Source organism: Delphinus delphis, chromosome 9, assembly GCF_949987515.2.
Source record: "Delphinus delphis chromosome 9, mDelDel1.2, whole genome shotgun sequence".
Classification (NCBI taxonomy): domain Eukaryota; kingdom Metazoa; phylum Chordata; class Mammalia; order Artiodactyla; family Delphinidae; genus Delphinus; species Delphinus delphis.
In genome coordinates, this window is record NC_082691.1 from 92,778,357 (window position 1) to 92,805,285 (window position 26,929).

A 26,929-nucleotide genomic window follows, 5' to 3' on the forward strand; every position below is an offset into this window, starting at 1 on the left:
TATGTGTAACTTTTAAAAAATATAAATTTATTTATTTTATTTATTTTTGGCTGCATTGGGTCTTTGTTGCTGCATGCGGGCTTTCTCTAGTTGCTGCAAGCGGGGGCTACTCTTCGTTGCAGTGCGCAGCCTTCTTATTGCAGTGACTTCTCTTGTTGCGGAGCATGGGCTCTAGGCGTGTGGGCTTCAGTAGTTGTGGCACACGGGCTCAGTAGTTGTGGCTCACGGGATCTAGAGTGCAGGCTCGGTAGTTGTTGGCGCATGGGCTTAGTTGCTCCACGGACCAGGGATCTTCCCGGACCAGGGCTCAAACCCATGTCCCCTGCATTGGCAGGCAGATTCTTAATCACTGTGCCATCAGGGAAGCCCCTGTGTAACTTTTTAAATTTAGGAAAATTCAGAAAAATGAAATACAGACGTAACAGGGAAGAATGTTATGTATGCTAAATTTTGTTTCAGCACTGTTTCATTGCCTGCTCATGCCAGGTAATAAGCTGGGACAAAGTGAAGTTAATCATAGCCCCACCCTCAAGGAGCTTATTCTAAGTAAATAGATATGGAAGCGTATAATGTGTAATGTGTTTATTGAGAGTTATATTGACAATCTTGTGTTTCTCTAGGCTGCCAAACTTTTTGATGAAGAAGGAAGGAAAAAATTCTTTACACAGGATATGAATAATATTCTTCTGGAGTAAGTAATTTTCTTCTTTGATTAAGAAACCTTGAAAATTATTTAAACCTTAAGAAGTCATTAAAAAATATAGTAGGCCTTTGAGGTACAGATGCTGAGTGGTTGGCTAGTCTCATGCATTAGCTCTTCCCTTTTGGCCTCACAGCATGTGTGATTAACATTTGTTTCTTAGCAAAACGATGCTTCTACATACATTGGTTCTCCGGGACCCCTTATGATAATCAAAGCTTCCAGTGTTATAACTGCCAGAGCAAGTGACTGCTGTATGGGTTGAATATTATCCTAGATTTAAATGCATTCTTTGTCACGTTATGTGAAAATACCTTTCTGGGACAGTTCTGATTGTTTGTATTAAATTTGGTGTACTTTCCTTCTACTTTGATTCAGATGTGGGGAAAATAATTCCATTAGTATCCAGTGAGGTTTATTATAATTCATACAGACATTTATAGCCAAATGGAAAGTGTGGTTTAATGAAGAATCATTTTTGTGGGGTAGGACGGAGGCAGTGTGGAGAAGACAGATGTTAAGTTGGAAAGGAAAGGGGGTGAAAGCTGGTTTATGATATAAATTGTATTTAAATTAGTGATAATTTTCAACCTTAGCTAGAGTTTAACATTAATGAAGTTGCACGTTCTAAGACTATGGTCACATAAGCTGTACTTATAAACCTTATAAGGCTTATAAATTTTGACCATGGTTCCAGAAATTGAGTATATAATTGGCTACAAGCAGAAATGGGCAAAAAGGAAGTGGTCCTGGGAAAAGCAGCAAATTCCTCTCTGATGAAAATAATGTATGCCTACTTTTGGTGGTTCAGTAGCATCATATACAAAGAAACAAGGCAGTGTTTCCAATACTACGATTCCTGTCTTTTAAATATATAATGGAGATAGTTTCTCATGAGATATAAAGGTTGGATTAGCTTATTGGTTTTGATAACTATTTTAATTAATGCAATCTCTCATTCTCCTGAAGTACGTAAAAAATCATTTTGGTCTCCATGGACTCATAAAACACATAACCTAGTATGCTAGTAGCATGGAGACAGGAATTTCTTGTTCCTATTCTTTATTTTAGCCAGGGGTTTTCAGATTGATTCTGTCTGCCTGCAGGTGCTTCCTGTCTGTTCCACCTCCTTTTACCTAGCTCCCTTTTAAACCTTAGATTCAATGAACAGTGTAACCATTACTCATCAGAGCTGTCCCAGATTCCAAAATCTGGGATCTGACTATCTCCTTTTTTTTTTTTTTTTTAACCTAAGAGCCCTAAGTTTTCTAGATCAGGTCTTTTTCCTGTGACTGAGACAGTCCTTTTTTATTTTACTCTTCTGTAAGGGGACAACTCTTTCTCTTCTGAGAGAATCAAAGAATCATCCTTGGGATATAACATCTCAGAGAAGCATCTCTGTTAATTCCTGCCATGTCTGTCTTAAAACGAATCTTCTAGTTTTCTTGGAGCTCATCTGCTTTTTATTTCACTGAGAGTGTACCTCTAATTCTACAAGCCCTAGTGTTCAGAGTTGAATTTTTTCCCTTTTAGTGACTACTTTCTTATGCCCCCTTGTCTTCTTTTTTTTTTTTTTTTTTTTTTTTTTTTTTTGCATTATGTGGGCCTCTCACTGTTGTGGCCTCTCCCGTTGCGGAGCACAGGCTCCGGACGCGCAGGCTCAGTGGCCATGGCTCACGGGGCCCAGCCGCTCCGCAGCATGTGGGATCTTCCCGGACTGGGGCACGAACCCGTGTCCCCTGCATCAGCAGGCAGGCTCTCAACCACTGCACCACCAGGGAAGCCCTATTTTCAGCTTTAACTAAGCTTTTATAATGGGGAAAGCCTAGAATGCCTCCTACCCAGAGTCTTGACTTTTAATAAAGAACTAACCACAATATTTAACCAAGTGTTTGTACACAGGACTCATGACCGGAATGATTGTCTTCCATATGAACCTCTGATTTGACCCTCTGGCTCTAATAGGCCTTAAAGTTCTTTTTATTTATCCTTTTGTTGTATTTGACTTCTCTAATACCAAGAATTTTCAACTGTCAGTTCTAAGGAGTATAGTTTTCCACATTTCATTGTTTCTGAAATTGCAGTGTATGTTATAAGTGTTGGGTACATCTGATCTGGCAGGGTTTCTTTTCTTCCGCAAAAGCTGTTAATTGAATCTTTGCATGCACCTTATATTTGTGAAAATATTTACGTCTGTTTGCACCTTCTTCTATAGTAAAACATGATGATTTGGACATAGTTTGTTGCCAAGGGCCCCAGTTTGGTCTTGACCTTCAAATTAACATCTGTTCTCATCTTTCTACAGTAGCAACTGCCAGATATACTGTCTTCCATCTGGAAGAAACCTCAATTGTTTATCAGTAGGCTTGTCTTGCTGAGAATATGGTGGCTATTACAAACTCTTCCCTTTTTTTTTTTTGAAGTAACTGTTTGGTTAAATACCCTTTTAGCAGGAATTGGAGAACTGGAATAAATTGAACAAACTATTAAATATCTAGTTCAGTGGAGGCACAATAAGGAAAACAAAGAAGGATAAAACAGTCTGTGCGTGTAGCCAGGAGGGCTTTACCTCTTCTGAATCTGTAATTTTTTCAAACACCTTTAAGGAAAAAATACTCTAAGAATTCACTGAAACTGTGACTCTAGTATAGCAGTTGCAGGGTGGTGAGGGGAAGTATGATGTCTCTCTGAGGAAGTGAGTTTTTGGTTAATAATGGAGTTCCTGTGCTTTACCCAAAAATGTAGACTTTGCCCCTGTCATCAAAAACTTATTTGGGCGGGGTGGGGAAAAAATTAGGAGTTTAGGTTTTTTGTGGGTTTTTTTGGCTGCATCGTGTAGCTTGCAGGATCTTAGTTCCCCGACCAAGGATCGAACCCATGCCCCCTGCAGTGGAAGCGTGGAGTCCTAACCACTGGACCACCAGGGAATTCCCAGGAGTTTAGGATGCACACTACTATATATAAAATAGATAAACAACAAGGACCTACCATATAGCACAGGGGTCTATATTAAATATCTCATAATAACCTATAATGGAAAAGAATCTGAAAAAGTAATTTTATATATATATATATATATATATATATATATATAAAAAACTGAAACACTTTCCTATATATGTGAAACTAACACAGTATTGTAAATCAAGTATACCTCAATTAAAAAAAAAAGAAGCAAAAAAATTATTTGCCATCTTGTTGGGGTTATAAATTCTACTCTTAAACTAGATTCACTGAAATTTTTTATAGCATTACGATTTATGGTTTTGTTTGTTTTTTTCCTTGAAAAATACTGTCTAGGAAATCATGGAAAGGTAAAAGGAGAAAAAAATCACTGCCTCTGCCTCCTTGCTTGTTTGTTACTACCTAAAAGAAATTCTGTACTACTTATTTGTTGTTGTTTTTGGTCAGCATTGAGTTACAGCTGCAGGAACTAGGCCCTGTCATTCGTAGCAGTGTCTACTCCCACCTTGAAGCTTTTGTGCCATGCAATAAAGAAACACTGGTAAAACGTCTAAAGAAGTTACATCTCAATGTCCAGGTAAGAGGAGGAACAATAATACCTGCTTCTGGGGTTTTATAACCTGAAAGGAGACTGATTTCTGTTTGCTGCTTTTGCATACTAATTGCTTTATAATTGTATTGTACATATTTAGTAACCATAGGATGTTCTTTAGTAACCATAGCATGTTGGATCCCCTGGGAAAAAATTGCTTTTCATCAATTGAGAGGTTTAGATGAGACATAATGTTTTCTAATGCTTCTTGGACTAGGTAAATTAACCTCAGTTCCACAACTGACACAACTTTGCCCTCAACAAATAATCTGACATACGTATAATTCAATTTTCTTATTCCTGAAATGGACCTATACAGATATGCTCACACTGACATAAAGACCAATGGAAAGAATCACAGGGTTGCACTTAAACTTAAAGATTATCTAGTGTAACCATCCATGTTCTGCTAGATTCTTCTCGACTACAGTGCCTCTAAGTAATTGTGCAAGTTTGCATGCTTCCAGTGATCAGAAACTTATTTCATTACAATATCAGGAAGTTCTTGCATATGTTGAGTCAAATCCAAGTGCTTTCCATCCCATTGGTCCTAATTCTCCTTTTGCGTTTATTCACAAATTATGTCCCTTTCTTTACTTCATATAAAATGGGCTTCAGTACCTTCACTGTCCTGATTACTCTTCCTTTAATGATTTGTTTGACTATGTATTTTAAAAATATTTACAACTTGCAAGTTATAGAAAAAATAACTTGGATGCAGTTTAAGATAAAAAAAAGAACACTTTTTTTCTATGAATAAAGGTATTTCCTGGAATTAAGGGCAAGAATGCAACCAGGAAGGAATGGGAACTGATAATCTGAATTAACTCTGTTTCTCTTTACCTCTCTTGCCCTATCTCACTTTTATCCTTTTATGTGCATCTGCAGATAAGTTTTCTTTATTTCCAAGGTTTTATATTACAGAAAAGCTACACACAGAGATTGACTGTAGATTTCTCATCCCAATCCATATTCTTGGGGTGAAAACTCTGGTGGTATTATTTTGAGTCAGTCTGAACTTTTCTGGTCGGGGGGTTAGAGTCGCAAAGCACAGCATGGTACAGATAGGGGACTGAGTGTGGTGCTCTGGGTCACCGCAGTGGGTGTGATCTGACAGGCATAGAATTCTTTGTTAAAGGTGCTATACTTCTACTAATAAAATAGTTCTTTTGAATTGAGAAACTGTAGTTCTTTCTCAATTCAAAGCAGGTTAATGAACAAATGAAATTTATTTGAGGTCTCAGATTTTGTGCCTATGCCTGGACATTGACTATGGAATGTTGACTATGGAAGAAAGACATTTATCTAACCCTTGCTTTTCTTTATATGGTATAATCATGTACCTTTGTATCCCTAAACATTATATTGTTTGGTTTGACATGTTTTTGAGCTTCGTATAAATGGAGCAATAGTGTCTGTTTTCTTACGCAGCTTGCTTTTTTACACTCACCATTACGCATCTCAGATTTATCTGTCTTTACATGCAGGGGAACTCCATTTTTACTGCTGTGTGTACAGTATTCCATTGTATGAGTATATCTCAGTTATTCATTTTACTGTTGATGTATATTTGGATTGTTCCCAGGCAGATAGTCTCAGCTATGTAATTCTTAAGATGAGATCACCCAGAAACCATGATACTGGATCTTCCGTTTTTTTAAATGGGATTTTATAGCAGACACTGTCATATGTGCAATAATATTTATTAATTGGTATGCATGAAATAAGTAAAATGCTTGTTAGTAATATTTGTATTTTGTTTTTATTAATAAAATTAATGTTATTAATAAAATGTTTTAATTTGTAAAACACACCTGCCATAACATGATAATTGCATTCCTAAAAATCTTCTCCTTACCAAAAATCACATTTTAAACACAGTTGTGTCAGTAAGAAAAGCAAAGTCTAATATTTCTGCACCTATGACAGTAATAAGAGTATGTTCTAAATAGCTACATATATATTTTGTTACTTGCAAGATGAAATAAATAAATTGATTGATTAAAGCTGTCAGATACAAACCTACTTTTCTTTTTGCCCTGAACCGACATGAATAAGAGTCTCCCATTGTCCTCTTTCACTTTGGCCTTGACCTTGCATTTTTGCTTACAACTTAAGTCACAGTTACTAACAATAAACAAGAAAACAGGATGCCAACGTTCTGTTGGTAGTCACCAAACCAAATTGTGCATTCCGGTCCTCCAAAGCAGGATCTCTTCTTGTGGTACTAGTTCCCCATCATAATGGGGATTAACTGGTAGTAGTCTGCACAGTGTAGATTTTGTTCTCTATTTAATCATTTTATTACAGTTAAAGTGTCCATATAATTTACTGGAGTATTTTTAAGAGTGTAATTGAGCACTATTAATAATTATGCTGAGGCAACAGGCAAAAACTGGGACTCTGCTTGGCTTTCTGGGAAGTAGGGTTATCCTAATTTTATTATATACAGTGTGCATTATGAAAAGTCAGCATTTTAGAAGTAATGTCCATATTTGAATATGCTAACATTTCAAATGTGTGATCAATATCTAAAACCCAAATTTCATCTTCTGAGGATCTGCTTGCAAAATAAGTTTTGTAAATATGTTTGAAAAAACTTTCAGTGTTTTTTTTTCCTCAGGATGATCGTTTAAGAGAACCTCTGCAAAAACTGAAACTGGCTGTTAGCAATGTCATGCCTGAACAGCTATTTAAATACCAGGAGGACTGCCAGGCTCGTAATCAAGCTAAGTGTGCCAAGTATGTACCTCTTCTATTTGGACTGGCTTTTGCATTTGAGAAATACTTGTAGCTGTTAGAGATTGGTCTTAAGTGGACTTCATCACCAAGTAGAAATCCACATAAACCACTGAAGTGGTATAATTGAATATATTTTCTAAATGGCAAGTCACTTCCCACTCAACTGCTTTGGTGTGAAAGGCAAAAGGTCTTTTGATTTAGTGTATGGATGTGATCAAAGCTAGAGCTGACACTGGTCAGACATTTCACATGTTGACCTACTTGACTGGTTGAAGTTGGATACAAAAGATAAGTGTTCATGCCTTTATATTAGAGTTTGAAGGCCTTATTTACCAGAGCGCTTTATAATGCACTTCAACTTCAAAGTATTATGTGGAAAGGTAGACTCCTCATTTACCCTGTCTTTTGAGTTAACATTCAATTAAGCAATTCAACAAGTATCTAAGGAGCATATTATAGGCAGTGTTGGGTTGAAACTTTGCTTCATAAAATAGTTTTCATTTTTAGGTTTCAAACAGATGAAGAACGAGAAAAAAATGGATCTGAGGAAGATGATGATGAGAAACCAGGGAAACGTGTCATAGGACCAAGGAAGAAATTCCACTGGGATGACACCATTAGGTAAGATTTAACCAAAACCTTCACTTTTAACCAAATAGCTGATGCAGAAGTAAGGTTTCTCATAAAAAGAATCGATAGTAAATGGAAAACTAGATAGAAGCAACCAAAAGTTAGTGTGTAGGAAAAATTTATTCAAGAGAAAATTAATTTGGTTCTAATATCCTTAGAGTTCTATCACTTTTATTTACCTATAGTACTTTTTATAAGTTAATCTTATTATTGAGTAAGTCATACTGGTTTCAGAGGTGAAGTACTAAATATATTTATATAACCAGTCATCTTTCTTACCAGTATTTCTGTACTCCAAGTGGAGGGTTTAGTTGTAGGACTATCCCTTTTAATCTTTGGTGCCTGGATTAAAGGTATCAAAGGAAATTATCTCATATTGGAAATTTGGCTATAGTACACCGAATGATATATGTTAGAAATTATCTATCTTCATGTCATCTTCTGAATTCTTCAGATAATAGTCTTTATTATTGCTGTCAGATTTGTGTGCTTTTAAAAAATCTGTTTCAAGCTTAATTTTCTACAATTTTGCAGTCAGATTTATATATAAATATATATTTTTAATCTGTTTAGAACTTTGTTATGTAACCTTGTTGAGATCAAATTGGGATGCTATGAGTTAGAGCCAAATAAAAGCCAGTCTGCTGAGGATTATCTTAAATCCTTTATGGAGACAGAGGTGAAACCATTGTGGCCTAAGGGCTGGATGCAGGCAAGGTAAGAAATATGACATCCTAGATTTTATTTTACTTTTTTATTGCTGTTATTAAAGACATATACACACACATATGACATTCATTTTCCTAAGAACCTAGTGTGTTTAACATTCTTTACAGTCATCTCAGATGATGTCTGCTTTGAAAGCTTCACTCACTTAAAAGACAAAACAGTTAGTCACATGGACATAGAGATACACATAAAGGTGATTTTTTTTTTTTTTTTAACCGACCACTTTTTCTTTTTTGCACGTGAATTTCCTAATAAGAGAAAAGGGGAGGGGGGAAGAAAGTTTTGAACTTTGGAAGGGGAACTTTATATGGGTATCATGAAGATAAGTAACTGAGTACAAGATTTAGAGTGTAGAAAAAGAGGCACAGCCTTAGTGCTATTGAAAATAGTCAATGTAGAGTGGTATCTCTAAAACTAAGTGTAGCCCAGTTTAAAGAGTTAAGTAAAGAATGTTAAAATTAATAGACTTGGCTGTCTCAACCTGTCATCCTGAAGTATTCATCTTAAATCAACAGAAATCTGTTAAAAGATTTAAATAAAGAGGTAATATAACACTTCCCATAAAATAGGTTATTGAATTTACTGTACCATTATAAGTCTTTATTTGGTAAAAAAGCAAATAGTAGCCTATTGAATATTAAATGATTAAAATGACAAAGTGATTATCATGTTATTATCTGCTGTGGAAAAATAATTGTGTCCTTTTAATTTTTCCAGAATGCTTTTTAAGGAAAGTCGGAGTGTACATAATCATCTTACTTCTGCTCCGTGAGTAAATGCAGACTCCAGATTGCTTCATTTATATTTATTCACATTATGATATTTAGTAAACAAAAATATCATTTATTAAATGCTAGGTAAAATAGAACTTAAACATACATTTATACAATCTCTGTCTTACCACTGCTTTTTTGTTTTTAAAAATCGTTTAAACTGTTGACTCTGTAGACCTCAGGACACATTTATCTATTAAAGAACTTCTCAGGCTAGCCTCTAAAAACTTGAATCCATAATGTAACATATTGGCCTGAGATCTGGTAGTGAGAAGCCATGTAAACAGGAAGGCTCTGGTGGTTTCCTTTGTTCCTGGAGGATCTGCCCTCCAGTTGTTTTGTATACTTTTTTCTTTCCCTCTTAATGACCATCTACAAAGGTAATCTGTTATCCTCATGCTTTCCAAGACAGTTCTGTATATATCCTACCTAGCCTTGCCTTGCAGTGTTTTATTCTACAAAATTAACATACTCTTCATGTCCTTCCCTCTGTCCAAAACTGAATCTTTCATTAGTGATGTATTGATAATTACTAAAGAATTAATTTAGAATTAATTAGTGAAAAGGCAAGGGTCTCTAGTGAAAAGGCAAGTTTTTTCTGTGGTTACATTTTTGGGTGAATACTGGTTAATTTGACAAGGATTTTATTTTTACCTACAACTTAAGGCTACTTCTCTATTGCCTAGAAGTGTAGTATTAAGGGTTAATAAAATATAAAATTAGCAAGTCACTGAGAATTTACCGAGCACTGTAGTTCAGTATTCCACTAAGAGATCTGGTTAACATCTGGGTAATGTTACAAAATTCCCCCTCTCCTTGTATACAGTTATAGTAGGTGGAATTTTTTTTTTTTTTGCGATACGTGGGCCTCTCCTGTTGCGGAGCACAGGCTCCGGACACGCAGGCTCAGCGGCCATGGCTCACGGGCCTAGCCGCTCCGCGGCGTGTGGGATCTTCCCGGACCGGGGCATGAACCCGTGTCCCCTGCATCGGCAGGCGGACTCTCAACCACTGCGCCACCAGGGAAGCCCCCTGTAGGTGGAATTTTTTACAGCTTTTAGGAAGGACACTTTGTTAGTATACCATCAGAGATGTATTGAGTTGGTGTGGTTTTCAGATCTTGCTAGTTTTGTTGTTTTGGGTATAAATTTGGAGTAGTTTGGTTTCATACATTATAGGTTTACTTTGTTGCAGGTGGTTTAGATATCCCGGGGGGGGGGTATGTGTATTTTTTATGCCTTTATATGTATTTGTGTCAATAATATTTCAGGCCTTTAATTTCCCTATAGTTCTAAAATCACGTTACAATTCAAGTATAAATAATTCATTCCTTTAATTCTAAAGCAAGTGTTTACATAGATCCTTTACCTCAGTTTTTTTTTCTTTTTTAGTAGCCTCATTATTATGGCTTTATGTTTCATTTTGTATCAGAAAGTCGGAATCTGTGTGATAATATGGGCCTGAAAGTCATGAATATTACTGTTGCCTTAACGAAGTTGTAGATTTTAATCAAGATACTTGTTAATTTAATTGATGGCATTTTAACTTAGTGAAGTCGAAATATTCTGACATGTGAGGTATTTTAGCTTTTCAACCCTTTTTTAATCTTCAAACATTCTCCACACTGGTTCCCAAAGGTTCCAAGGATCCATGGTATTTTTATTGCCTTTTTTCTGTCATTTTGAAATTTTTTATCTAAATTATTATGTTAAAAATAATTTTCTTTAAAAACTTGAGGATTTTTTGTTTTGTTTTTTAAACAGTATCTCATTTACAACTTCTTAGCATGGTTTAATTTGAGTTTAATGTTCCTTGAAGCTCTTATTCTATAAATAATTACAAATTCTTACCAATTCTTTGAAATAAGTCTCCTTAGGCAGCTTTGTTAGCCTGTTTTGAGTTATTTAACATTTCTTTTTTGGAGTATTTACATTTAAATTTTTAAAAAACTATCATCCACATTTCACATTTTACTAATGGTTTGGCCTTTATTCTAGTTAATTGAAATTGGGGAACATGTTGCTGTATATTCACATATAAACTGAGCACTTATATAACTTATATATAGTTCCTTCAGAGAACTTCCCAAATAGAAGAAATTATTTACCCATATAATTACAAGATTATATGTTACCATTTCCTAATGAGTGACTTAACTGCTCCTGAAATGGACTCCTTTTTAATCTTTTCTCTTAGGGCAAAGAAAAAGGTGATTCCTGCACCTAAACCCAAAGTGAAGGTAAGTAATGAACCAAATCTTTAATTAGTGATAATTGGTGACTGTTGAAATACATCCTTATGATGAAAAGGTTATATGGTATTTCACGTGTATTTTAGGTACCATACTCTTAAGATGGGTGTTTTCAAACATTGTAAAAATCCTAAAACCATTGTATTTGGGAGAAGAGATGACTTTGTGGCAGTGGGAAATTTATATACATTAGTTAAATTGTAAGGCTTATTACTACTTAGAAGTGTTGAATAAAATATGACAAATATCTCTCAGAAGCATCGCTGAGGTTGCAAATATAAATATGTAAGAGAAATTCCTAAGGCTCAAAACAAAGAAGAAGCTGCCAGAGTGTTAATCTGTCACTGAAACTTTAGTTGCCTTTAGGTGCCTTTGCTGATTCCTATCACCTTCTCAGAGCACAGCAGATAAGATTTTCTTAGACTTAAATAGGTTGGGAATTGGAATGAAACTCTCCGTAAACCTGGGACTCTCAAAGGATAACATTTTTAGTAAAAGAAAGAACTGGAAAAGAAATCCATTCACCAGCAGAAAGACTAAGAAATTTGTGTATCTTGGCCTGGGTTCTGGATTAGGAGAAGAAATCCTCCCTGAAATTTTTCTCTGGATTAGGAGTTTAATTTACACAACCTGCATGAACTGGGAAAACCTCAAGCTACGAAAATAACTTAAAGTTGTTAGATTAGTATTAACCCAGGGCACTGGCAAATCACATTCACTCTTTAATAATGTGCCTTCATCCCAGGCCTCAAAGGCTTATCACATATATACTGTGTCAAACATGAGTTTACAATCTGAAAATACAGAATACGTGAGGAAATAAGTTACTGTGAGTGAGTCAGTGGAAACAGCCAACACAATTAGATCCCTAAGAAGGGCAAGTGATGGATTTATTAGATTTAGAACATAAAGTAACTTAAGTTTTTTAATATTTAAAAAAGTAGAAGGGGGGACAAAAAATATCCGATCAAAGTAGACAAAGCAGAGTTGAACCAAGCATAACCTCTAGAAGTGAAAACTATGATCATTTGAAATTAAAATTATAATGAAAGCCCACAACTTGTAGGTTTTAGACGTTTCCCATAGCCTTCATCTCTTTGAATAGAGTTTCTTTGCTTGTGAGGTTAGGGCCAGAAGGTCAACATTTGCTACTCCATGGTCTTCTTAATTTATTGTATTAGAGGCTCTTTGAACACAGATTAAATAGTCTTCTTTTTCTTAGTTAACCTGCATTGTCTTCTAATCCAAATAATATGGAGCCAGTATTTCATTAAATCTGTTGACTTCATGCTTTGTTTTGACATTTGACTTTATTTTTAAACTCCTAATACCCACCATAAAGGGTTGGTTAAATTTTGATACATCTATTTAAACATATGATTAATTTACCAGAATTCTAATAATGGGTGTGCTGGGATGTTACAGGGGAATTATGTTTTGTTCCTTTCTTTGTGATTAAATTACCCTTTCCTTTTCCCCAAATGGAAAAACTGTATTGCAGATACGGTTTTTTCCTGCCCTGCTGACCTTTAAATACCTATTTCAGTTATAAAGGTAATATAAGGAAATGCTTGCAGGAGAAAATGCAAACAATACAGAAAAGTAAGAAGGAGGAAAGTAAAAGTATCCAGAAATTTCTGCTCACACAGAATAAAAAGCTCCTAACTTTGTGGTACACATCTGCCCTCCCTTCTTCTGGCTGTCTGTCCCTGCCTCCCTTCCTTCTTTCCTTCCACCCATTCATCCATCCATCTAACCATCTATCCATCTGCCCATCCAGTCATTCATTTATCCAGATTGAATTAAGATTTTATATAAATGGAATAATCTGCTTTTTCGGCTCAAATATATATCCTGAACAATTTACCAATATAAATCTACACAGTACTCTCTTGGCTGGATTTACTGTTATTTTTGTAAAGAAAAAAATATTAAAGAAAAATTAAAAGAAAGTTACTTAAAATGGCAGTTTTATACTGGTAACACTCCCAATGTTATTTTGATACACTCTCAGTTTCTGTACTTTTTATAGTAATGCAGCTTTCACTAATCATGTGATTGGTTGGCATGTCAGTGCAGTCATGTCTCATCTGCATTAGCTGTTCATCTTAGCAGACAATTTTGATCTTAATGTAGTTACGCTACAGACTTCTAAAAGGTATTGAGGTTTTCAATCACGACTTTTTAGAATAGAAGTTTAGAGAAATTGCTAAGAAAGAGTGTAGTGGCATTCTTAACAGAAATAAGAATTTATTATTCTTATTTACTCTAATGCCTTAGAAAGTAGGTGGTAAATACCCTTTCTCTCCATGCTTTCCCTACTGTAGTTAGAGGAAGTGCTGTCATGGTGTAAATTAATGTATAATATAAGGGTTTGGGTTTATTTGGATTTGTCTGTTTTTAGGAAACTAATTGAAGAAACTTGGAAAAGATTTTTATGTAGTTTTATTTCTTCTTAATCATAAATATAAAATGAGTCATGTACTTTATATTTTTCTTAAGAGAAGGATACTTTTTTTTTTTTTTTTTTTTTGCGGTATGCGGGCCTCTCACTGTTGTGGCCTCTCCCGTTGCGGAGCACAGGCTCCGGACACGCAGGCTCAGCGGCCATGGCTCCCGGGCCCAGCTGCTCTGCGGCATGCGGGATCCTCGCAGACTGGGGCCCGAACCCGCGTCCGCTGCGTCGGCAGGCGGACCCTCAACCACTGTGCCACCAGGGAAGCCCGAGAAAGATACTTTTTAAATTCTTTTGCTCTTTGAATATTTTAAACTGTGCCCTAATTCTCATATCTCTTCCTTGAATTTTAAGAAAGTTAATTTTTTTTGATAAAACAGAAAATATTCTCTCTTAGGTATTCCAAGTTTTAATTCCTAATGCTCTTGCTTTCTTAGCATAGTGCCTTGCTCATAGTGAATATGTGTGGACTAAATTACAAATGACTTATACCAAAATGAATAGAAAAGGTAATTTAAGTGTGCTTGAATTGAATCTTCTGCCAGTTTGATGTACCAGTTTCTCTATGCGCTGCCTATGGGTAGCTGTAGGACAGGCATACAAAGAGGCCGAAATGCAAGGAAGCAGAGAGTGAGGGCCAGTATCGTAGCAAACCATACTATACGAGATGGGTAGAATCTTTTTTATATATAATTAATTTATTTTTATTATTATTTTTTTAATTTTTGGCTGCGTTGGGTCTTTTTTGCTGTGCACGGGCTTTCTCTAGTTGGCGGCGAGTGGGGGCTACTCTGCGTGGCGAAGCACAGGCTTCTCATTGCAGTGGCTTCTCTTGTTGCAGAGCATGGGCTGTAGGCTTGCGGGCTTCAGTAGTCGTGGCACATGGGCTCAGTAGTTGTGGCTCGTGGGCTCTAGAGCGCAGGCTCAGGAGTTGTGGCTCACGGACTTAGTTGCTCCCTGGCATGTGCGATCCTTCCAGACCAGGGCTCAAACGCATGTCCCCTGCATTGGCAAGCGGATTCCTAACCACTGTGCCACCAGGGAAGTCCCTGGGTGGAATCTTAAGATTCTACCTTAAGATTCTATTTCCCTGGCGGTCCAGCGGTTAAGACTCTGCACTTCCACTGCAGGGGGCTCGGGATCAATCCCTGGTCGAGGAACTAAGATCCTGCATGCTGCACGGTGCGGCCAAAAGATTTAAAAAATACAAATAAAAAAGATAAAGGCCGAAGTTCTCCTAGGTATAAGGAGGATAAAAAGAGAATAGTCTCTGAACAAATGGATTCGGAATAGTATCTGAAGATCTGATAGAGGTGGGTGAGGGGAGAGGAGGTTTCATTAGTAGTAGACCTAGTATATGAATGTTCCTTTGGCTTGGTTTTAAGCCTTCTTAGAATGGCTTACTAAGATGTGGCAGCTGTGTGCAATACATCAGTTACTTTGGCTTTTGAGGACAGTTCAGTTAGGAGCTCTACCCTCTGGAAAATTATTTTGGTTTTTACAGTCTCTAAATAAGATTTCTAGTAGAATTTTAATTATGAGAATTCCTTTGTCCTTTAAAATCTAATACTTTGTAATTTTTGATTAATCGTTTTTGTTTTTCCAACATAATGCTGTTTATGCTAGGAGTGTAGTCCAAAAAAGGACCAGAAAACTCCTGCATCCTTGGTGGCTTCAGTTGGTGGCCCTTCAACGAGCTCTAGCACATCTGCTGTGGCCTCCACCAGTTCTAGCTCTACACCGGCCCAGGAGACGATCTGCCTTGATGACTCACTAGATGAAGAACTTTCTTTTCATCCACCTGCACTGGATCTTGTTTCTGAAGCTTTAGCTGTTATCAACAACGGGAACAAGGGCCCTCCATCTGGCTCAAGGATAAGTATGCCAACTGCAAAACCTCGTCCAGGACTGAGAGAGGAAAAATTAGCAAGTATCATGAGTAAACTGCCACTGGCTACTCCCAAAAAACTAGATTCTACTCAGACCGCACATTCATCAAGTCTTATTGCTGGCCACACAGGGCCAGTACCAAAGAAACCCCAGGATTTAGCTCATACTGGCATCTCTTCAGGCCTTATTGCTGGTTCTTCAATTCAGAACCCTAAAGTTTCCTTAGAACCTTTGCCAGCCAGGCTACTTCAACAAGGACTACAGAGGTCAAGCCAGATTCATGCTTCTTCCTCTTCGCAGACCCATGTCTCCTCTTCTTCCCAAGCCCAAGTTGCTGCCTCCTCTCACGCTCTGGGAACATCAGAGGCCCAAGATGCTTCTTCGTTAACACAAGTAACAAAGGTGCACCAGCATTCAGCTGTCCAACAGAACTATGTGTCTCCATTACAAGCAACTATTAGTAAATCACAGACCAATCCAGTGGTGAAATTAAGTAATAATCCCCAACTTTCCTGTTCATCCCCACTTATTAAGTCTTCAGATAAGCCACTTATGTACCGCCTTCCCTTATCTACTCCCACACCTGGAAATGGTTCTCAAGGGTCCCACTCCCTGGTTTCTAGGACAGTACCTAGCACCACTACCTCCAGTAACTATTTAGCCAAGGCAATGGTGTCACAAATCTCCACGCAGGGTTTCAAATCTCCCTTCTCAATGGCTGCATCCCCAAAACTTGCCGCATCTCCGAAACCTGCCACGTCTCCTAAACCCTTGCCCTCACCTAAGCCTTCTGCCTCACCCAAGCCCTCTCAGTCAGCTAAGCCTTCAGTATCAACTAAACTTATTTCTAAATCCAACCCAACTCCCAAACCTACTGTATCCCCAAGTTCTTCCAGTCCAAATGCACTAGTGGCCCAGAGTAGCCACTCTAGCAGTAACAACCCAGTCCATAAACAGCCCAGTGGAATAAACATCAGCAGACAGTCTCCCACCTTGAATTTATTGCCCTCTAATCGCACTTCAGGCCTTCCATCTACAAAAAATCTTCAGGCCCCTCCAAAGCTAACAAACTCATCATCCACTGGAACTGTCGGCAAGAATAGCTTGAGTGGAATTGCAGTGAATGTACCGGCCAGCAGAGGTAGCAACCTTAACTCAAGCGGAGCTAATAGGACTAGTCTATCTGGGGGAACAGGAAGTGGAACACAGGGTGCTACTAAACCGTTGTCTACTCCACATAGACCGTCCTCTGCCTCAGGGTCGTCAGTGGCAACAGCCAGTGTGCAGGTATGTATGTTAGACACATTCACCTGATAAAGTGGAAGATGGTGTCATTTCTCTCGTGAGTCAGTTTAATGACTTTATTGTAATATCATCAGTTGTTTATGATGACTTTTAACTTATGGATGTTGACATCACAGTGATGGAGACACCTGGGAATGAAATTTTTGTTGGGATGTGGATTTTTTTTTATTACATGCTTACTTTCAGAATTTTTTAAAAACACAACTAAAATGCATATTTAAAACTGTACCTTATTAAAGTCCAGAACAAAATAGTCATTTATGATTTTAACATACCTTCACATGTCTCTTCTTTTCCCCATCCTAGTCCCCTTTCTCCTGCCAACTTTCATATATATATATATTTTTTGGTGGTACGCGGGCCTCTCCCGTTGCGGAGCACAGGCTCCGGACGCGCAGGCTCAGCGGCCATGGCTCACGGGCCCAGCCGCTCCGTGGCATGTGAGATCTTCCCGGACCGGGGCATGAACCCGTGTCCCCTGCATCGGCAGGCGGACTCTCAACCCCTGCGCCACCAGGGAAGCCCCATAATTTTTTATTTAATAAAATTTAGACATTCATATTATTTTTTTCCTCTAACCATTTGTCTTTTCGAATAAAATTTTTATTTTGCACAAATTTTACAGTTATTTATATATAATTCTCTGTCAAGTTAGTATCGGTAATCCATTTATATCACACTTTTCCCATTTGTGAGTTTTTAATTTAAATTTATCTCTCATTTAGCAGGAGTACCTAATTCAAGGAATCTTTTCAAGAAGGCTAATGTGAAAGCTGTTTTACTTTAGCTCTTGCATACCTGATAATTTCTGTGCTACCACACTTGAGTTGATAAAGACTCTTGGGTCACTAACTCCAAGTTTTGTAAATACTGCTCCGCTGACCCTTACTTACTAATTAAGGTTATAAAAAAGTATGAGGCAATTCTGACTTTTTGTTCCCTTATAAGTAATGTGTTTTCTCTGCCTAAATGCTAATCACATTTTCTCTTGTTTCTTGAAAATCAAGTGTTCCCAGATAATGGCTAGGTTTATCTAGTTTTCATTAATTGTGTACCTAGAAAAATGGTAACATCTTTCAATCTCAGACCTGCCCATTTTTTCAGCTCAAGAATATTTTGTTCTATTATGTTTTCTGATCCATTGGCCTAGGTTTTTTGAGAACTCTTTAGCACTCATATATTCCATCTCTCTGCCTTTCATATCATCTTCTCTGTTATTGTTTCCATCTATCTGCCACTTCTTTGTATTCTGAGGCTTTTCTCAGATTTGTCTTCACTTTACTGATTTGGTTTCTTTAACTTTTTTCCCTTCCCCTGAAACATAATCCATGTTCGCAGTAGGTGAAATTCAGAAAAAAAGAAAAGAAAAGCCACCCATCATCCCACCAGTGTTGATACTTTCCTGATAACTCTTTTAGACTCTTCAAGAAAGTGGATTTTACATAATATTCTGTTTCATAAGAAGCTTTAAAAAAATATAACATTTATGATGTTATTTCTTAGCTTCTCAGTTATTCTTTGAAAATATGACTTTTATTGATGTCTGAAATTCTGTTGTCTAAGAAAGTGCTCTAACTTTGTACTGCCTCTTATTTATGTGGAATAGGAACATCTAATGAAATACGTTTCCCTTGGTGTCTGTAGAGGGTCTCTGCTACTCAGTACAAGCTAAGTGTTGGTATTCAATATACACTTAAAACCCAAATCATCACTCTGCCTTTACTAAAGTAGGCTTAGGAATGAATGAATTCTAGAATTCTAATATAGAACAAAATTCAATTAACTGATACTTCATTAACTGAAATCTAGGATAAATAGATGTTTTATCTATATGATTTTGCTTTTATCAGAAATTAAAAAAAACCGATTAGGGATTGTATGTTAAAATTTGAGTTATAACTAAGGTCTAGGAGTTAGTCCACATTCTTGTTTTATTATCTTTATTAAAATGTTGACTGTTTTTGAAATCAATCTTTAATTTGATTACAGGAATATGTGAGAGGATTATAACCGAAATGGCAGTTCCGTGCCCCAGATCCTCCTTCCTAGTGTCAACTACTTTTAACTCTCTTAGCTTTTTCTCTTGTGTTTTTTAAAAATTGTGTTTTCAAAAAATAAGAATGAATGGAAGACTATTTATTTTAGTCTTATCTTTCAGCTTCTCATTGTGATAAATAAGGCTTTTAGCTCACTTTTACCTTTCCCATTTTCTTCAAAGACTAAAATTACAACTTTTGGTTAAATCTGTGACTATGTAAAATATTGTCTCTGTTGAGCTAAGTGTCATTAACTGTGGTTTCAATTATAAATTTTGGACTTTTTTCCTGTAGTTAAAAATTGCTGTTTTTCCACTTGCTTTGTTTTCTTTGAATTTAAAGTTAAATCTCCCTCTGTCTTTTGTCATCTCCAGAATCTATCAGTTCTTTTTTTTTCCTGGAAACCTTCCTATATTTGATCATTTATCCCTGAAGAACAACTTGGTTTGTTGTTTACCAATTGGTTTGTTGGCAAGGAAACTATGTGGCAAAATTTGTGTTTCTAAAATATAACTACTTCCTCCCTGGTTTTCTTCCTCTCCGAATGGCTTTCTGATTTGGAGACCTTAGTGTTTCTGCCTTCATATCGGATCCTTTTTGTCTTTCTTATTGGTTTGACTGAGGAAAAGATCAGTAATTGAATAAGGTTATTTCTAACTTCTGGTCAACCTAAGGTTCTTTTTTTTAACATAGCATCTCACTGAAGTCTTATCAGCTACCTTGTGGCCTCTAGATCCTATCCTTCTAGCTGGCCAACACTAAAAACGGGTTTCCTATCTATGCCTATAAACTATTCCACTCCTTTCTGAAAGACATCTTTAGCTGTTTGCAGATGTGAACATGACAGGTCCTGAGGTTAGCAAAAGTTAAAGTCTTTCTGGGTTCACATTATTATCTCTACCTGCTTTTTATTAACTTGCCACTCAAGGCTTTCCTGTTCTTTCTTGCCCTTCAGCTTATTGATTTTCTGTGAATCCTGTCTTTGCCACTTTATAATTCCCAAAATAATTCACTAAGCAAATGTTTACTAAGTGTTTAATGTGTGCCAGGCACTCTTCTAGGTGCTGGGGAAATGGGGTGAATCAAGATCCCTCCTCTCATGGGGCGTATATTCTAGGCAGGAAGATAAGCAAAACACAAGTACTTAAAAATACTTTAAGCGCTATAAAAATAAAATAAAACAGTAATATGCTAAAGTGTGATTGCTACTAACGTGGATCAGGGAGATGGAGAAGGCCTCTTTGACGAGGCAGCATTAGAGCTGAGAATTGAATGAGCAGGAGCCAGCCGTTTGGAGAGAAGAGCGAAGAGCCCAGGCAAGAGGGGGATGGTAGATGTGAAGACGCTGAGATAGGAGAGAGCCTGACGACCTGCAGGCCTGCATGGCTAGACAGCAGGGAAGGATGGGGAGGTGAGGAGATCACAGATCAACTCCAAACCATGTGATGGAGGACCTTGTGGGCTACAGTAAGGGCTTGGGCTTGTACTTCTGTTCAGTGGGAAGCTGTTGGAGGGGAGTGGTATGGTCTGATTTATATTTCAAAAGATCACTCTGGGTGTTGTAGAGAATGGGGGACAGATGTACTCACCAAAATGAAACACGTCGTCAAAAGAAAAATGTAATACCCACCACAGGAAGAGCAAGGTGCCCGTTCATATCTTCCCCTAGGAATGAAATGTGGAGGCCATGGAAACTATTTTTGATTATGGGGCATTATCCCGAACTGATTGCCTACTGCATGTTGACAGCTTCTCCTGTGTGCTTCCAAATGATATCAAGAGTGGGATATCCCACTTCTGGAAGGTCTCCACCTTCTATGAGAGAAACTTAGATACTTAGGTAATCTGGTGTTTCACTTTAGCTTTATAAACAAAAGTGGTTATGGAAGGTTTTTAAAAGCACAGAATGTTAGTTATGGCGTGGTGCCATTTTTTATTGCTAATACACGTTACTTAATTGTGAAAGTTGCCCTAATTTGCATTTTCTGTCAGTTTAATGCTTCCATTAGCCTCCTCCAGATAAGCATAGAAGAGTTCTCCTTATTAGCAGTGTTTCATGTTCCTCACTAGGGGGGCTCCACTTGGGGCACATGGCCTTGGAGTGTGTTCCCCATATTATCCTGAGACTAAAATAGAATTAGATTAAAAAGAAAGAACCCTTGTTAATTCTTAAATTGATGCTGGATCCTTTTTTTGCTTCAGAAGCACTGTTGTTTCTAACTTAGTAATTCTTTCCTAAATCACCCATTTTGTATATCATGGTGGGCACAGTAGAGGGGAAAGACCGGCAAGTAAGAAAAATCGTCAAGTCCAAGCATAAAGTGATAACGATTTGTACTTAAGTGTGGGAGGAAGTTGCGATTAAAAAAACAAAAAAAGTTATGTTGACTGCGAGCTCATCTTGTTCTTCATTTCATGATGCTTAAAAACTAAGGTTTCAAGCCAGAGTGGTGGCAAAGAATGAAACTACTGATCCTAGCGTTTAACATATACGAGAAGGAAGTGATTGTAGCAGATGATGAGTTCAATTCTGGACATGCCAAGTTGGCGAGTGTTAGATATCCAAGTGGAATTCTTCACTAAACGGTTAGCTAAACAGGATTGAAACTGAGATGAGAGTTCAGAACTATAGGTATAAATCTGAGAGATAAATAAAGGAGATAAGGGAAGGCTATTGGAGAACTAGTGGAAAAACCAGAATAGAAAGCTTTGGGAGGATGTTCTTCATTTTTTTTGCTCAGCAGTGCTGTGGACCATTAAGTGTATAAATATATGATGTAATGTGGCATTTTTGCATGGGAAAATCACCTACCTTGTTCTCATACATTAACTAAGAAATAAAATGATTAGCCCTTAATAATTTACTGGTAGAAATAATGAACATACAAAGTAAAACTGACCATAGCTAATGCTTATTATTGATTAACAAATATTCAGAGAATTCAGTTTTCTTGACCAAATTTAGAACTGTAAAGTTTTTTACCACAGAAATTTTGAGTTGATAAAATAAGGCTACAAAATTGCAGAAACTATAGTAGATAATGTCTGATACTGCGAAATTTTGATTATAATCTTTGTTGATAAGTACACATAAAAAAAGTCAAAATGGGAAAAAATTATTTAATTGCTTTATAGAAAAGTGTTCAAAGAATTAAATTAGCTTACTAGAGTATATTTAAGTAATTTGTCCATGAGAGCTCATGAGTGCTAGTGTATTTCTAAGCACAAACATGGCGTCACAGCCCAGGTCCGGGAGTGTCAAAACACTCTCTAATTTACCTTTTGCCTTGGGAGTCTAAGTTCAAAAAAGTAGTGGAATTGGAAACCTCCTTCAGGGGTTAATGAGAGGCTAGATAATGTGGAAAAAGGAGGCTGTCATTCAGCAAGTTTGATAATAAAAGGAAGATCCATAAGTCAGGTTTTTGCCAGGGGTTGGGGAAGAGCCAGGAATAACAGCGTGGTTGTAAAACAATGTAAGAGGACTCTATATTTGCGAAGGCAGAGGAAATACGGAAAAGGTGCAGTGCTTGACATTTGTCACAGAAAGTTCTGCATGGGTGGGATTCGTGGCACAGGTCAGGTGTTCAGCTTCTGAGGAAGAGGCAGGTAAGGCTAATGGTGAGGAGGACACAGGATGGCTGTTATGATGAAAGTACAGGGTATCAAGTTGGGGGATCTGAGAGAGTAATAGTCTAGAACAACAGCTGCAGGTATTGTGTCGGAAAAGATTGTAAGGCAAACAGTAAAATTACAGCGCATTTTCAGAGACCAAGTTGAAATTATATGGAATAAAGTACCAGTGTCAGATCTAGGGGCTGAGAGCAAACATGGAAATCTAAGGTTAGAAATGAGTTGATTAAGAGAGTGAATGGGTGTTAATATAGGCATTGCAGTAACAGTTAAGAAATCTAAACTGGTGATGAAGAGCTGAGTAGAAGTATTTCCAAAGCCAGTATTGGTCACTCTTTGAAATGTAATTTATGCTTCAGTCTTCATTTCTGTCTCCCAAAGTTTCTGTTAGAGCAGATGTAAGACATAGTCTCGTGTCCATGAGGATATTAAGTAAAATAAATCAATTCAGGTTAAAGACTTGATTTCTTATGTATTTTGACCCCTGGTTTCTGCAGTCCACAGCAGGAGCATCATTATTGGCTAATGCCTCACCTCTGACTCTCATGACATCACCTTTGTCTGTAACAAATCAAAATGTGACTCCTTTTGGGATGCTGGGTGGCCTTGTTCCAGTGACCATGCCCTTCCAGTTTCCCTTGGAGCTACTTGGCTTTGGAACGGACACAGCTGGAGTGACAGCCACCTCGGGATCTACCTCAGCCGCTTTCCACCATAGCCTAACTCAGAGTAAGTGCGGCTCTTTTATTTACTTGGCTACCTAGTTTGATAGAACAGGAAACTTCACAAATTTATACTAATTGAGAGTAGTCCAGTTGGAGTTAGTGAAAATTATAGAATTTTTAAAAAAGAAATGCAGTTTATTTCATCTATATATATAAAATAAGTCAAATTACTGGACTCTGAAATTTTTTTATAGTTTGTAAGTGAACTGTCTATTCCGCATTTCTATCTTAATGAAATTTATAAGCGGGAGTCAGATTTGCTGGGTCATTTGCATACACACTTATATTTATACATGCAAATATTTCTTAACGTATGTGCTCTAGTTTAAGAAGTCAAGGTCTGTGCTTGCATTAGATAAACTATTTTCATTTTTTATCTAAGAGGGCTCAAATCTTAGTTTTAAGAAGATTACTGACAAGTCTGTTTTCCTCTCAGATTTACTAAAGGGTTTACAGCCAGGAGCTCAGCATGCAGCAACACTTTCCCACTCACCTCTGCCTGCACATTTACCGCAAACATTTAATGGTAAGAAAGCCACCTGTTTCTTCCTCTCTTTATTATTTATACAAATTTACAAATATATATTTTAAGTCTTTTCTGAAAACCATGTGAGGGAACGACAAAGATTGGAAAAACTAATTTTCATGTGACTGAGTCCTTATTGGCAACAAACACCTTACAGAAAGGAAATAGGTAAAGGAGATCTTTTATTACATGTGCAGAGAGCCTTTTTGAAGATGTTTGTTATATGGAAATGATGACAAAGAATAGAATTCATAGGACAGTGTACAAAAGTCATGTCCAGTAATTAATCATAGTTGACCTTTATTGAAAGCTTACTAAGTGGACAGTCTTGTGACTACTTACATGTATTAGCTAATTTAACCCTTACAACAAACCTGTGAATGAGATAACAGTCCCCATTTTACAGATCAGGAAACTGAATCAGAGGTAAGCAACTTGCCCAAGATGATAGGGTAGTTAAGTGTTTAATCTGAGATACAAACCCAGGAAGTCTGACTCCATGGCCTGTATTCTTAACTATTAAACTTCTCTGCCTCTTAGCTGTGATTAAATTAACGTGATTTTAAACTGTACACGTTATATATTTGCAGCCCAACTAGATCGCTCTGAAATCTGAAATTGGATAGTGGACACTGGACACAACACTGGCCTCCAGATTCTTGCTCTCACCAGCACTTGACCCCCATAGAACGCTGATACTGTTCTGAAGGCCATTTTCAGGATCTGTGAGCCGCTCAGCTGCTCTCTTAACTTAGGAAGGTTGACTGGGGCCTCACTATTCTTTTTGGCCACTGCATTTAAAATTATTGTTGAACAAGTTTACAGTTGACCACAATGTGGAAATGGGAGCTTTAGAACAATCTTGAGGCAATAGGTTGTAATTAATCCTCTAAAGCACCTAAGTGGCAAGCTGCCCCAGACTCTCCCTTGAGAGAATGAATACAAAACCACAGTTGTGCAAATGGGGGACCACAAAGTAGGCACAAGTGTCAACAGTCCTGATCTTCCTGGGCTTCTTGATTAGGTTTAAGTGCTTAAGGAAAATTGCCCTGTGACTAAGGCAGTTCCACCCTGGGTATTGATGACAGCTTGGTAGGATGAGTCCGGCTTAGAGCTGTATGTTTGAGGGCAGACCGGTAGAAACCTGCAAGGAATTAGACACCTGGGATTCTTGTGGTTCAACATGACCCCAATAGTCCAAGTGTAGGTACATTATCTTGTTTTCTGGCCAGCACCACTGTTCCAGAGGGAGAAAGGAAATAAGACTGTCGGTATTTTCCAAGTAATTGAAATTTAAAAGTTTATAATTTTTCATTGTAAAAACATTTTGAAGTATGAGACACTAAATTTGAGAATCAGGCTGGGATTTTTGAATTCGAGGACTGCCGCTTTGAGCAAGTCTAACTTGTTTGACCTTCACTTCCCTTGCTTGTAAACTGAGGACAACAAGATGTTTTTAATAGGCTTCTTATGAGAATTTAACAAAAATATTTATTTAGGGCTTCCCTGGTGGCGCAGTGGTTGAGAGTCCGCCTGCTGATGCAGGGGACACGGGTTCGTGCCCCGGTCCAGGAAGATCCCACATGCCGCGGAGCGGCTAGGCCCGTGAGCCATGGCCGCTGAGCCTGCGCGTCCGGAGCCTGTGCTCCGCAGCGGGAGAGGCCACAACAGTGAGAGGCCCGCGTACCGAAAAAAAAAAAAAAAAATTAAAGCTTCTAGCATGGTACCTGGTGCATAGTAAGAGCTCAGTTAATGTTCATTTTCTGACCTTATCTAAAGACTGGGGTCAGTAAACTTTTTCTATAAAGCTGCAAATAGTAAATAATTTAGGCTTTGTAGTCCACATAGTCTATCACAACTACTCCACGCTGCCATTGCAGTAGGAAAACAGTCATAGACAATATGTAGCATGAGTGTGGCTGGGTTCCAATAAAACTTTATTCATAAAAAGAGGTGGCATACCAAACCCTGGTCTAAAGAATTTCACAGTCCAGTTAATATGAGTATTTTATTTTGGTAATTAACCAAAGCTTCTTTGAGCAAAATCCCACTCTGCCATTTTATGAATTTAATTATGCCTCAAGTCAAATCATTTCTGTCTACAAATGCAAGGGTATAATACCACATTATAAATGGAAAAGTCAGTTCCTTAGATGTTGTCACCAAGTTCATTTTAATAATATTCTGTTTATACAGCTTTTGAAATAATTGTCTTGTTTCATTGATACATCTTTTCTTCAGTGGAGGCAGTTTTTTTGTTTCGCTTATGTTTCACCCGAGTAATTTAGGTTTCACGCGAGTGGACTTAGCATTGTGACTTTTGTGGTCTCCTCCAGCCTTAGGATTGTTACTGAATGCAATAATTTGTTCCTTTACACCTGTGTATTTCTGCCCTTTGTGCCTCCCTCTTTTTCTCTCAGGCCTGGTGGGGGCTTAATTTTCCTTGCTAAGGCAATGAATGATCTATTAGAGATTTTCTCTATATTCTGTTGTCTCTAGAGGTCACTGGGCCCTACTCATGTCCAGTTTAACTTGAGTGATCAGCATTTTCCCAGTAAAAGTTACATAGCCATATGTAAAACTAAGAAACCATTGTTCCCAGTAGCAAACTTTCCTGCCTTTTACAACTTTTGCCAGGTTAGGACTAAAACAAAGACTCAGCTGGAGTTTTCACTACCAGTGTGGTCCAGTCATTTACATAAATAATTGAGAGTTATTAAATGCTGTGTCGTGGCAGGAAATTTAATCTCACTTGCAAGAAAATGAAATTGACCTTGTCTTCTAAAGGAATCAAAAAATGTGTTAGGTCCCTTGAAGGAGAGGGATTATGTCTTCTATGTTTCTTTATAATCCTCACAGCATTTGACACAATTGACAGTGAGGGAGATAATAAATACTTGTTGAAATAGTATTTGTAGGACACTGAAAACCAATTAAACCAGTCATTTGAGATAAGAGGATCATTCTTGTTGAGTTTTTAT

At 37.4% G+C, this 26,929-nt stretch overlaps 1 protein-coding gene across 2 annotated transcripts in view; it reads left to right on the forward strand.

Annotated features, from left to right (window-relative positions):
- UBN2 (ubinuclein 2) overlaps positions 1-26,929 on the forward strand; it is a 67,507-nt gene that overhangs the window by 39,025 nt on the left and 1,553 nt on the right. For both annotated transcript variants that reach the window (XM_060020971.1, XM_060020972.1), the window contains exons 7-16: positions 621-691; positions 4,112-4,241; positions 6,880-6,998; positions 7,506-7,619; positions 8,202-8,345; positions 9,075-9,125; positions 11,327-11,369; positions 15,463-17,013; positions 23,195-23,426; positions 23,859-23,948. In XM_060020971.1, coding sequence (XP_059876954.1) covers positions 621-691; positions 4,112-4,241; positions 6,880-6,998; positions 7,506-7,619; positions 8,202-8,345; positions 9,075-9,125; positions 11,327-11,369; positions 15,463-17,013; positions 23,195-23,426; positions 23,859-23,948 — 2,545 coding nt within the window. The remainder of the gene's footprint in view (positions 1-620; positions 692-4,111; positions 4,242-6,879; positions 6,999-7,505; positions 7,620-8,201; positions 8,346-9,074; positions 9,126-11,326; positions 11,370-15,462; positions 17,014-23,194; positions 23,427-23,858; positions 23,949-26,929) is intronic.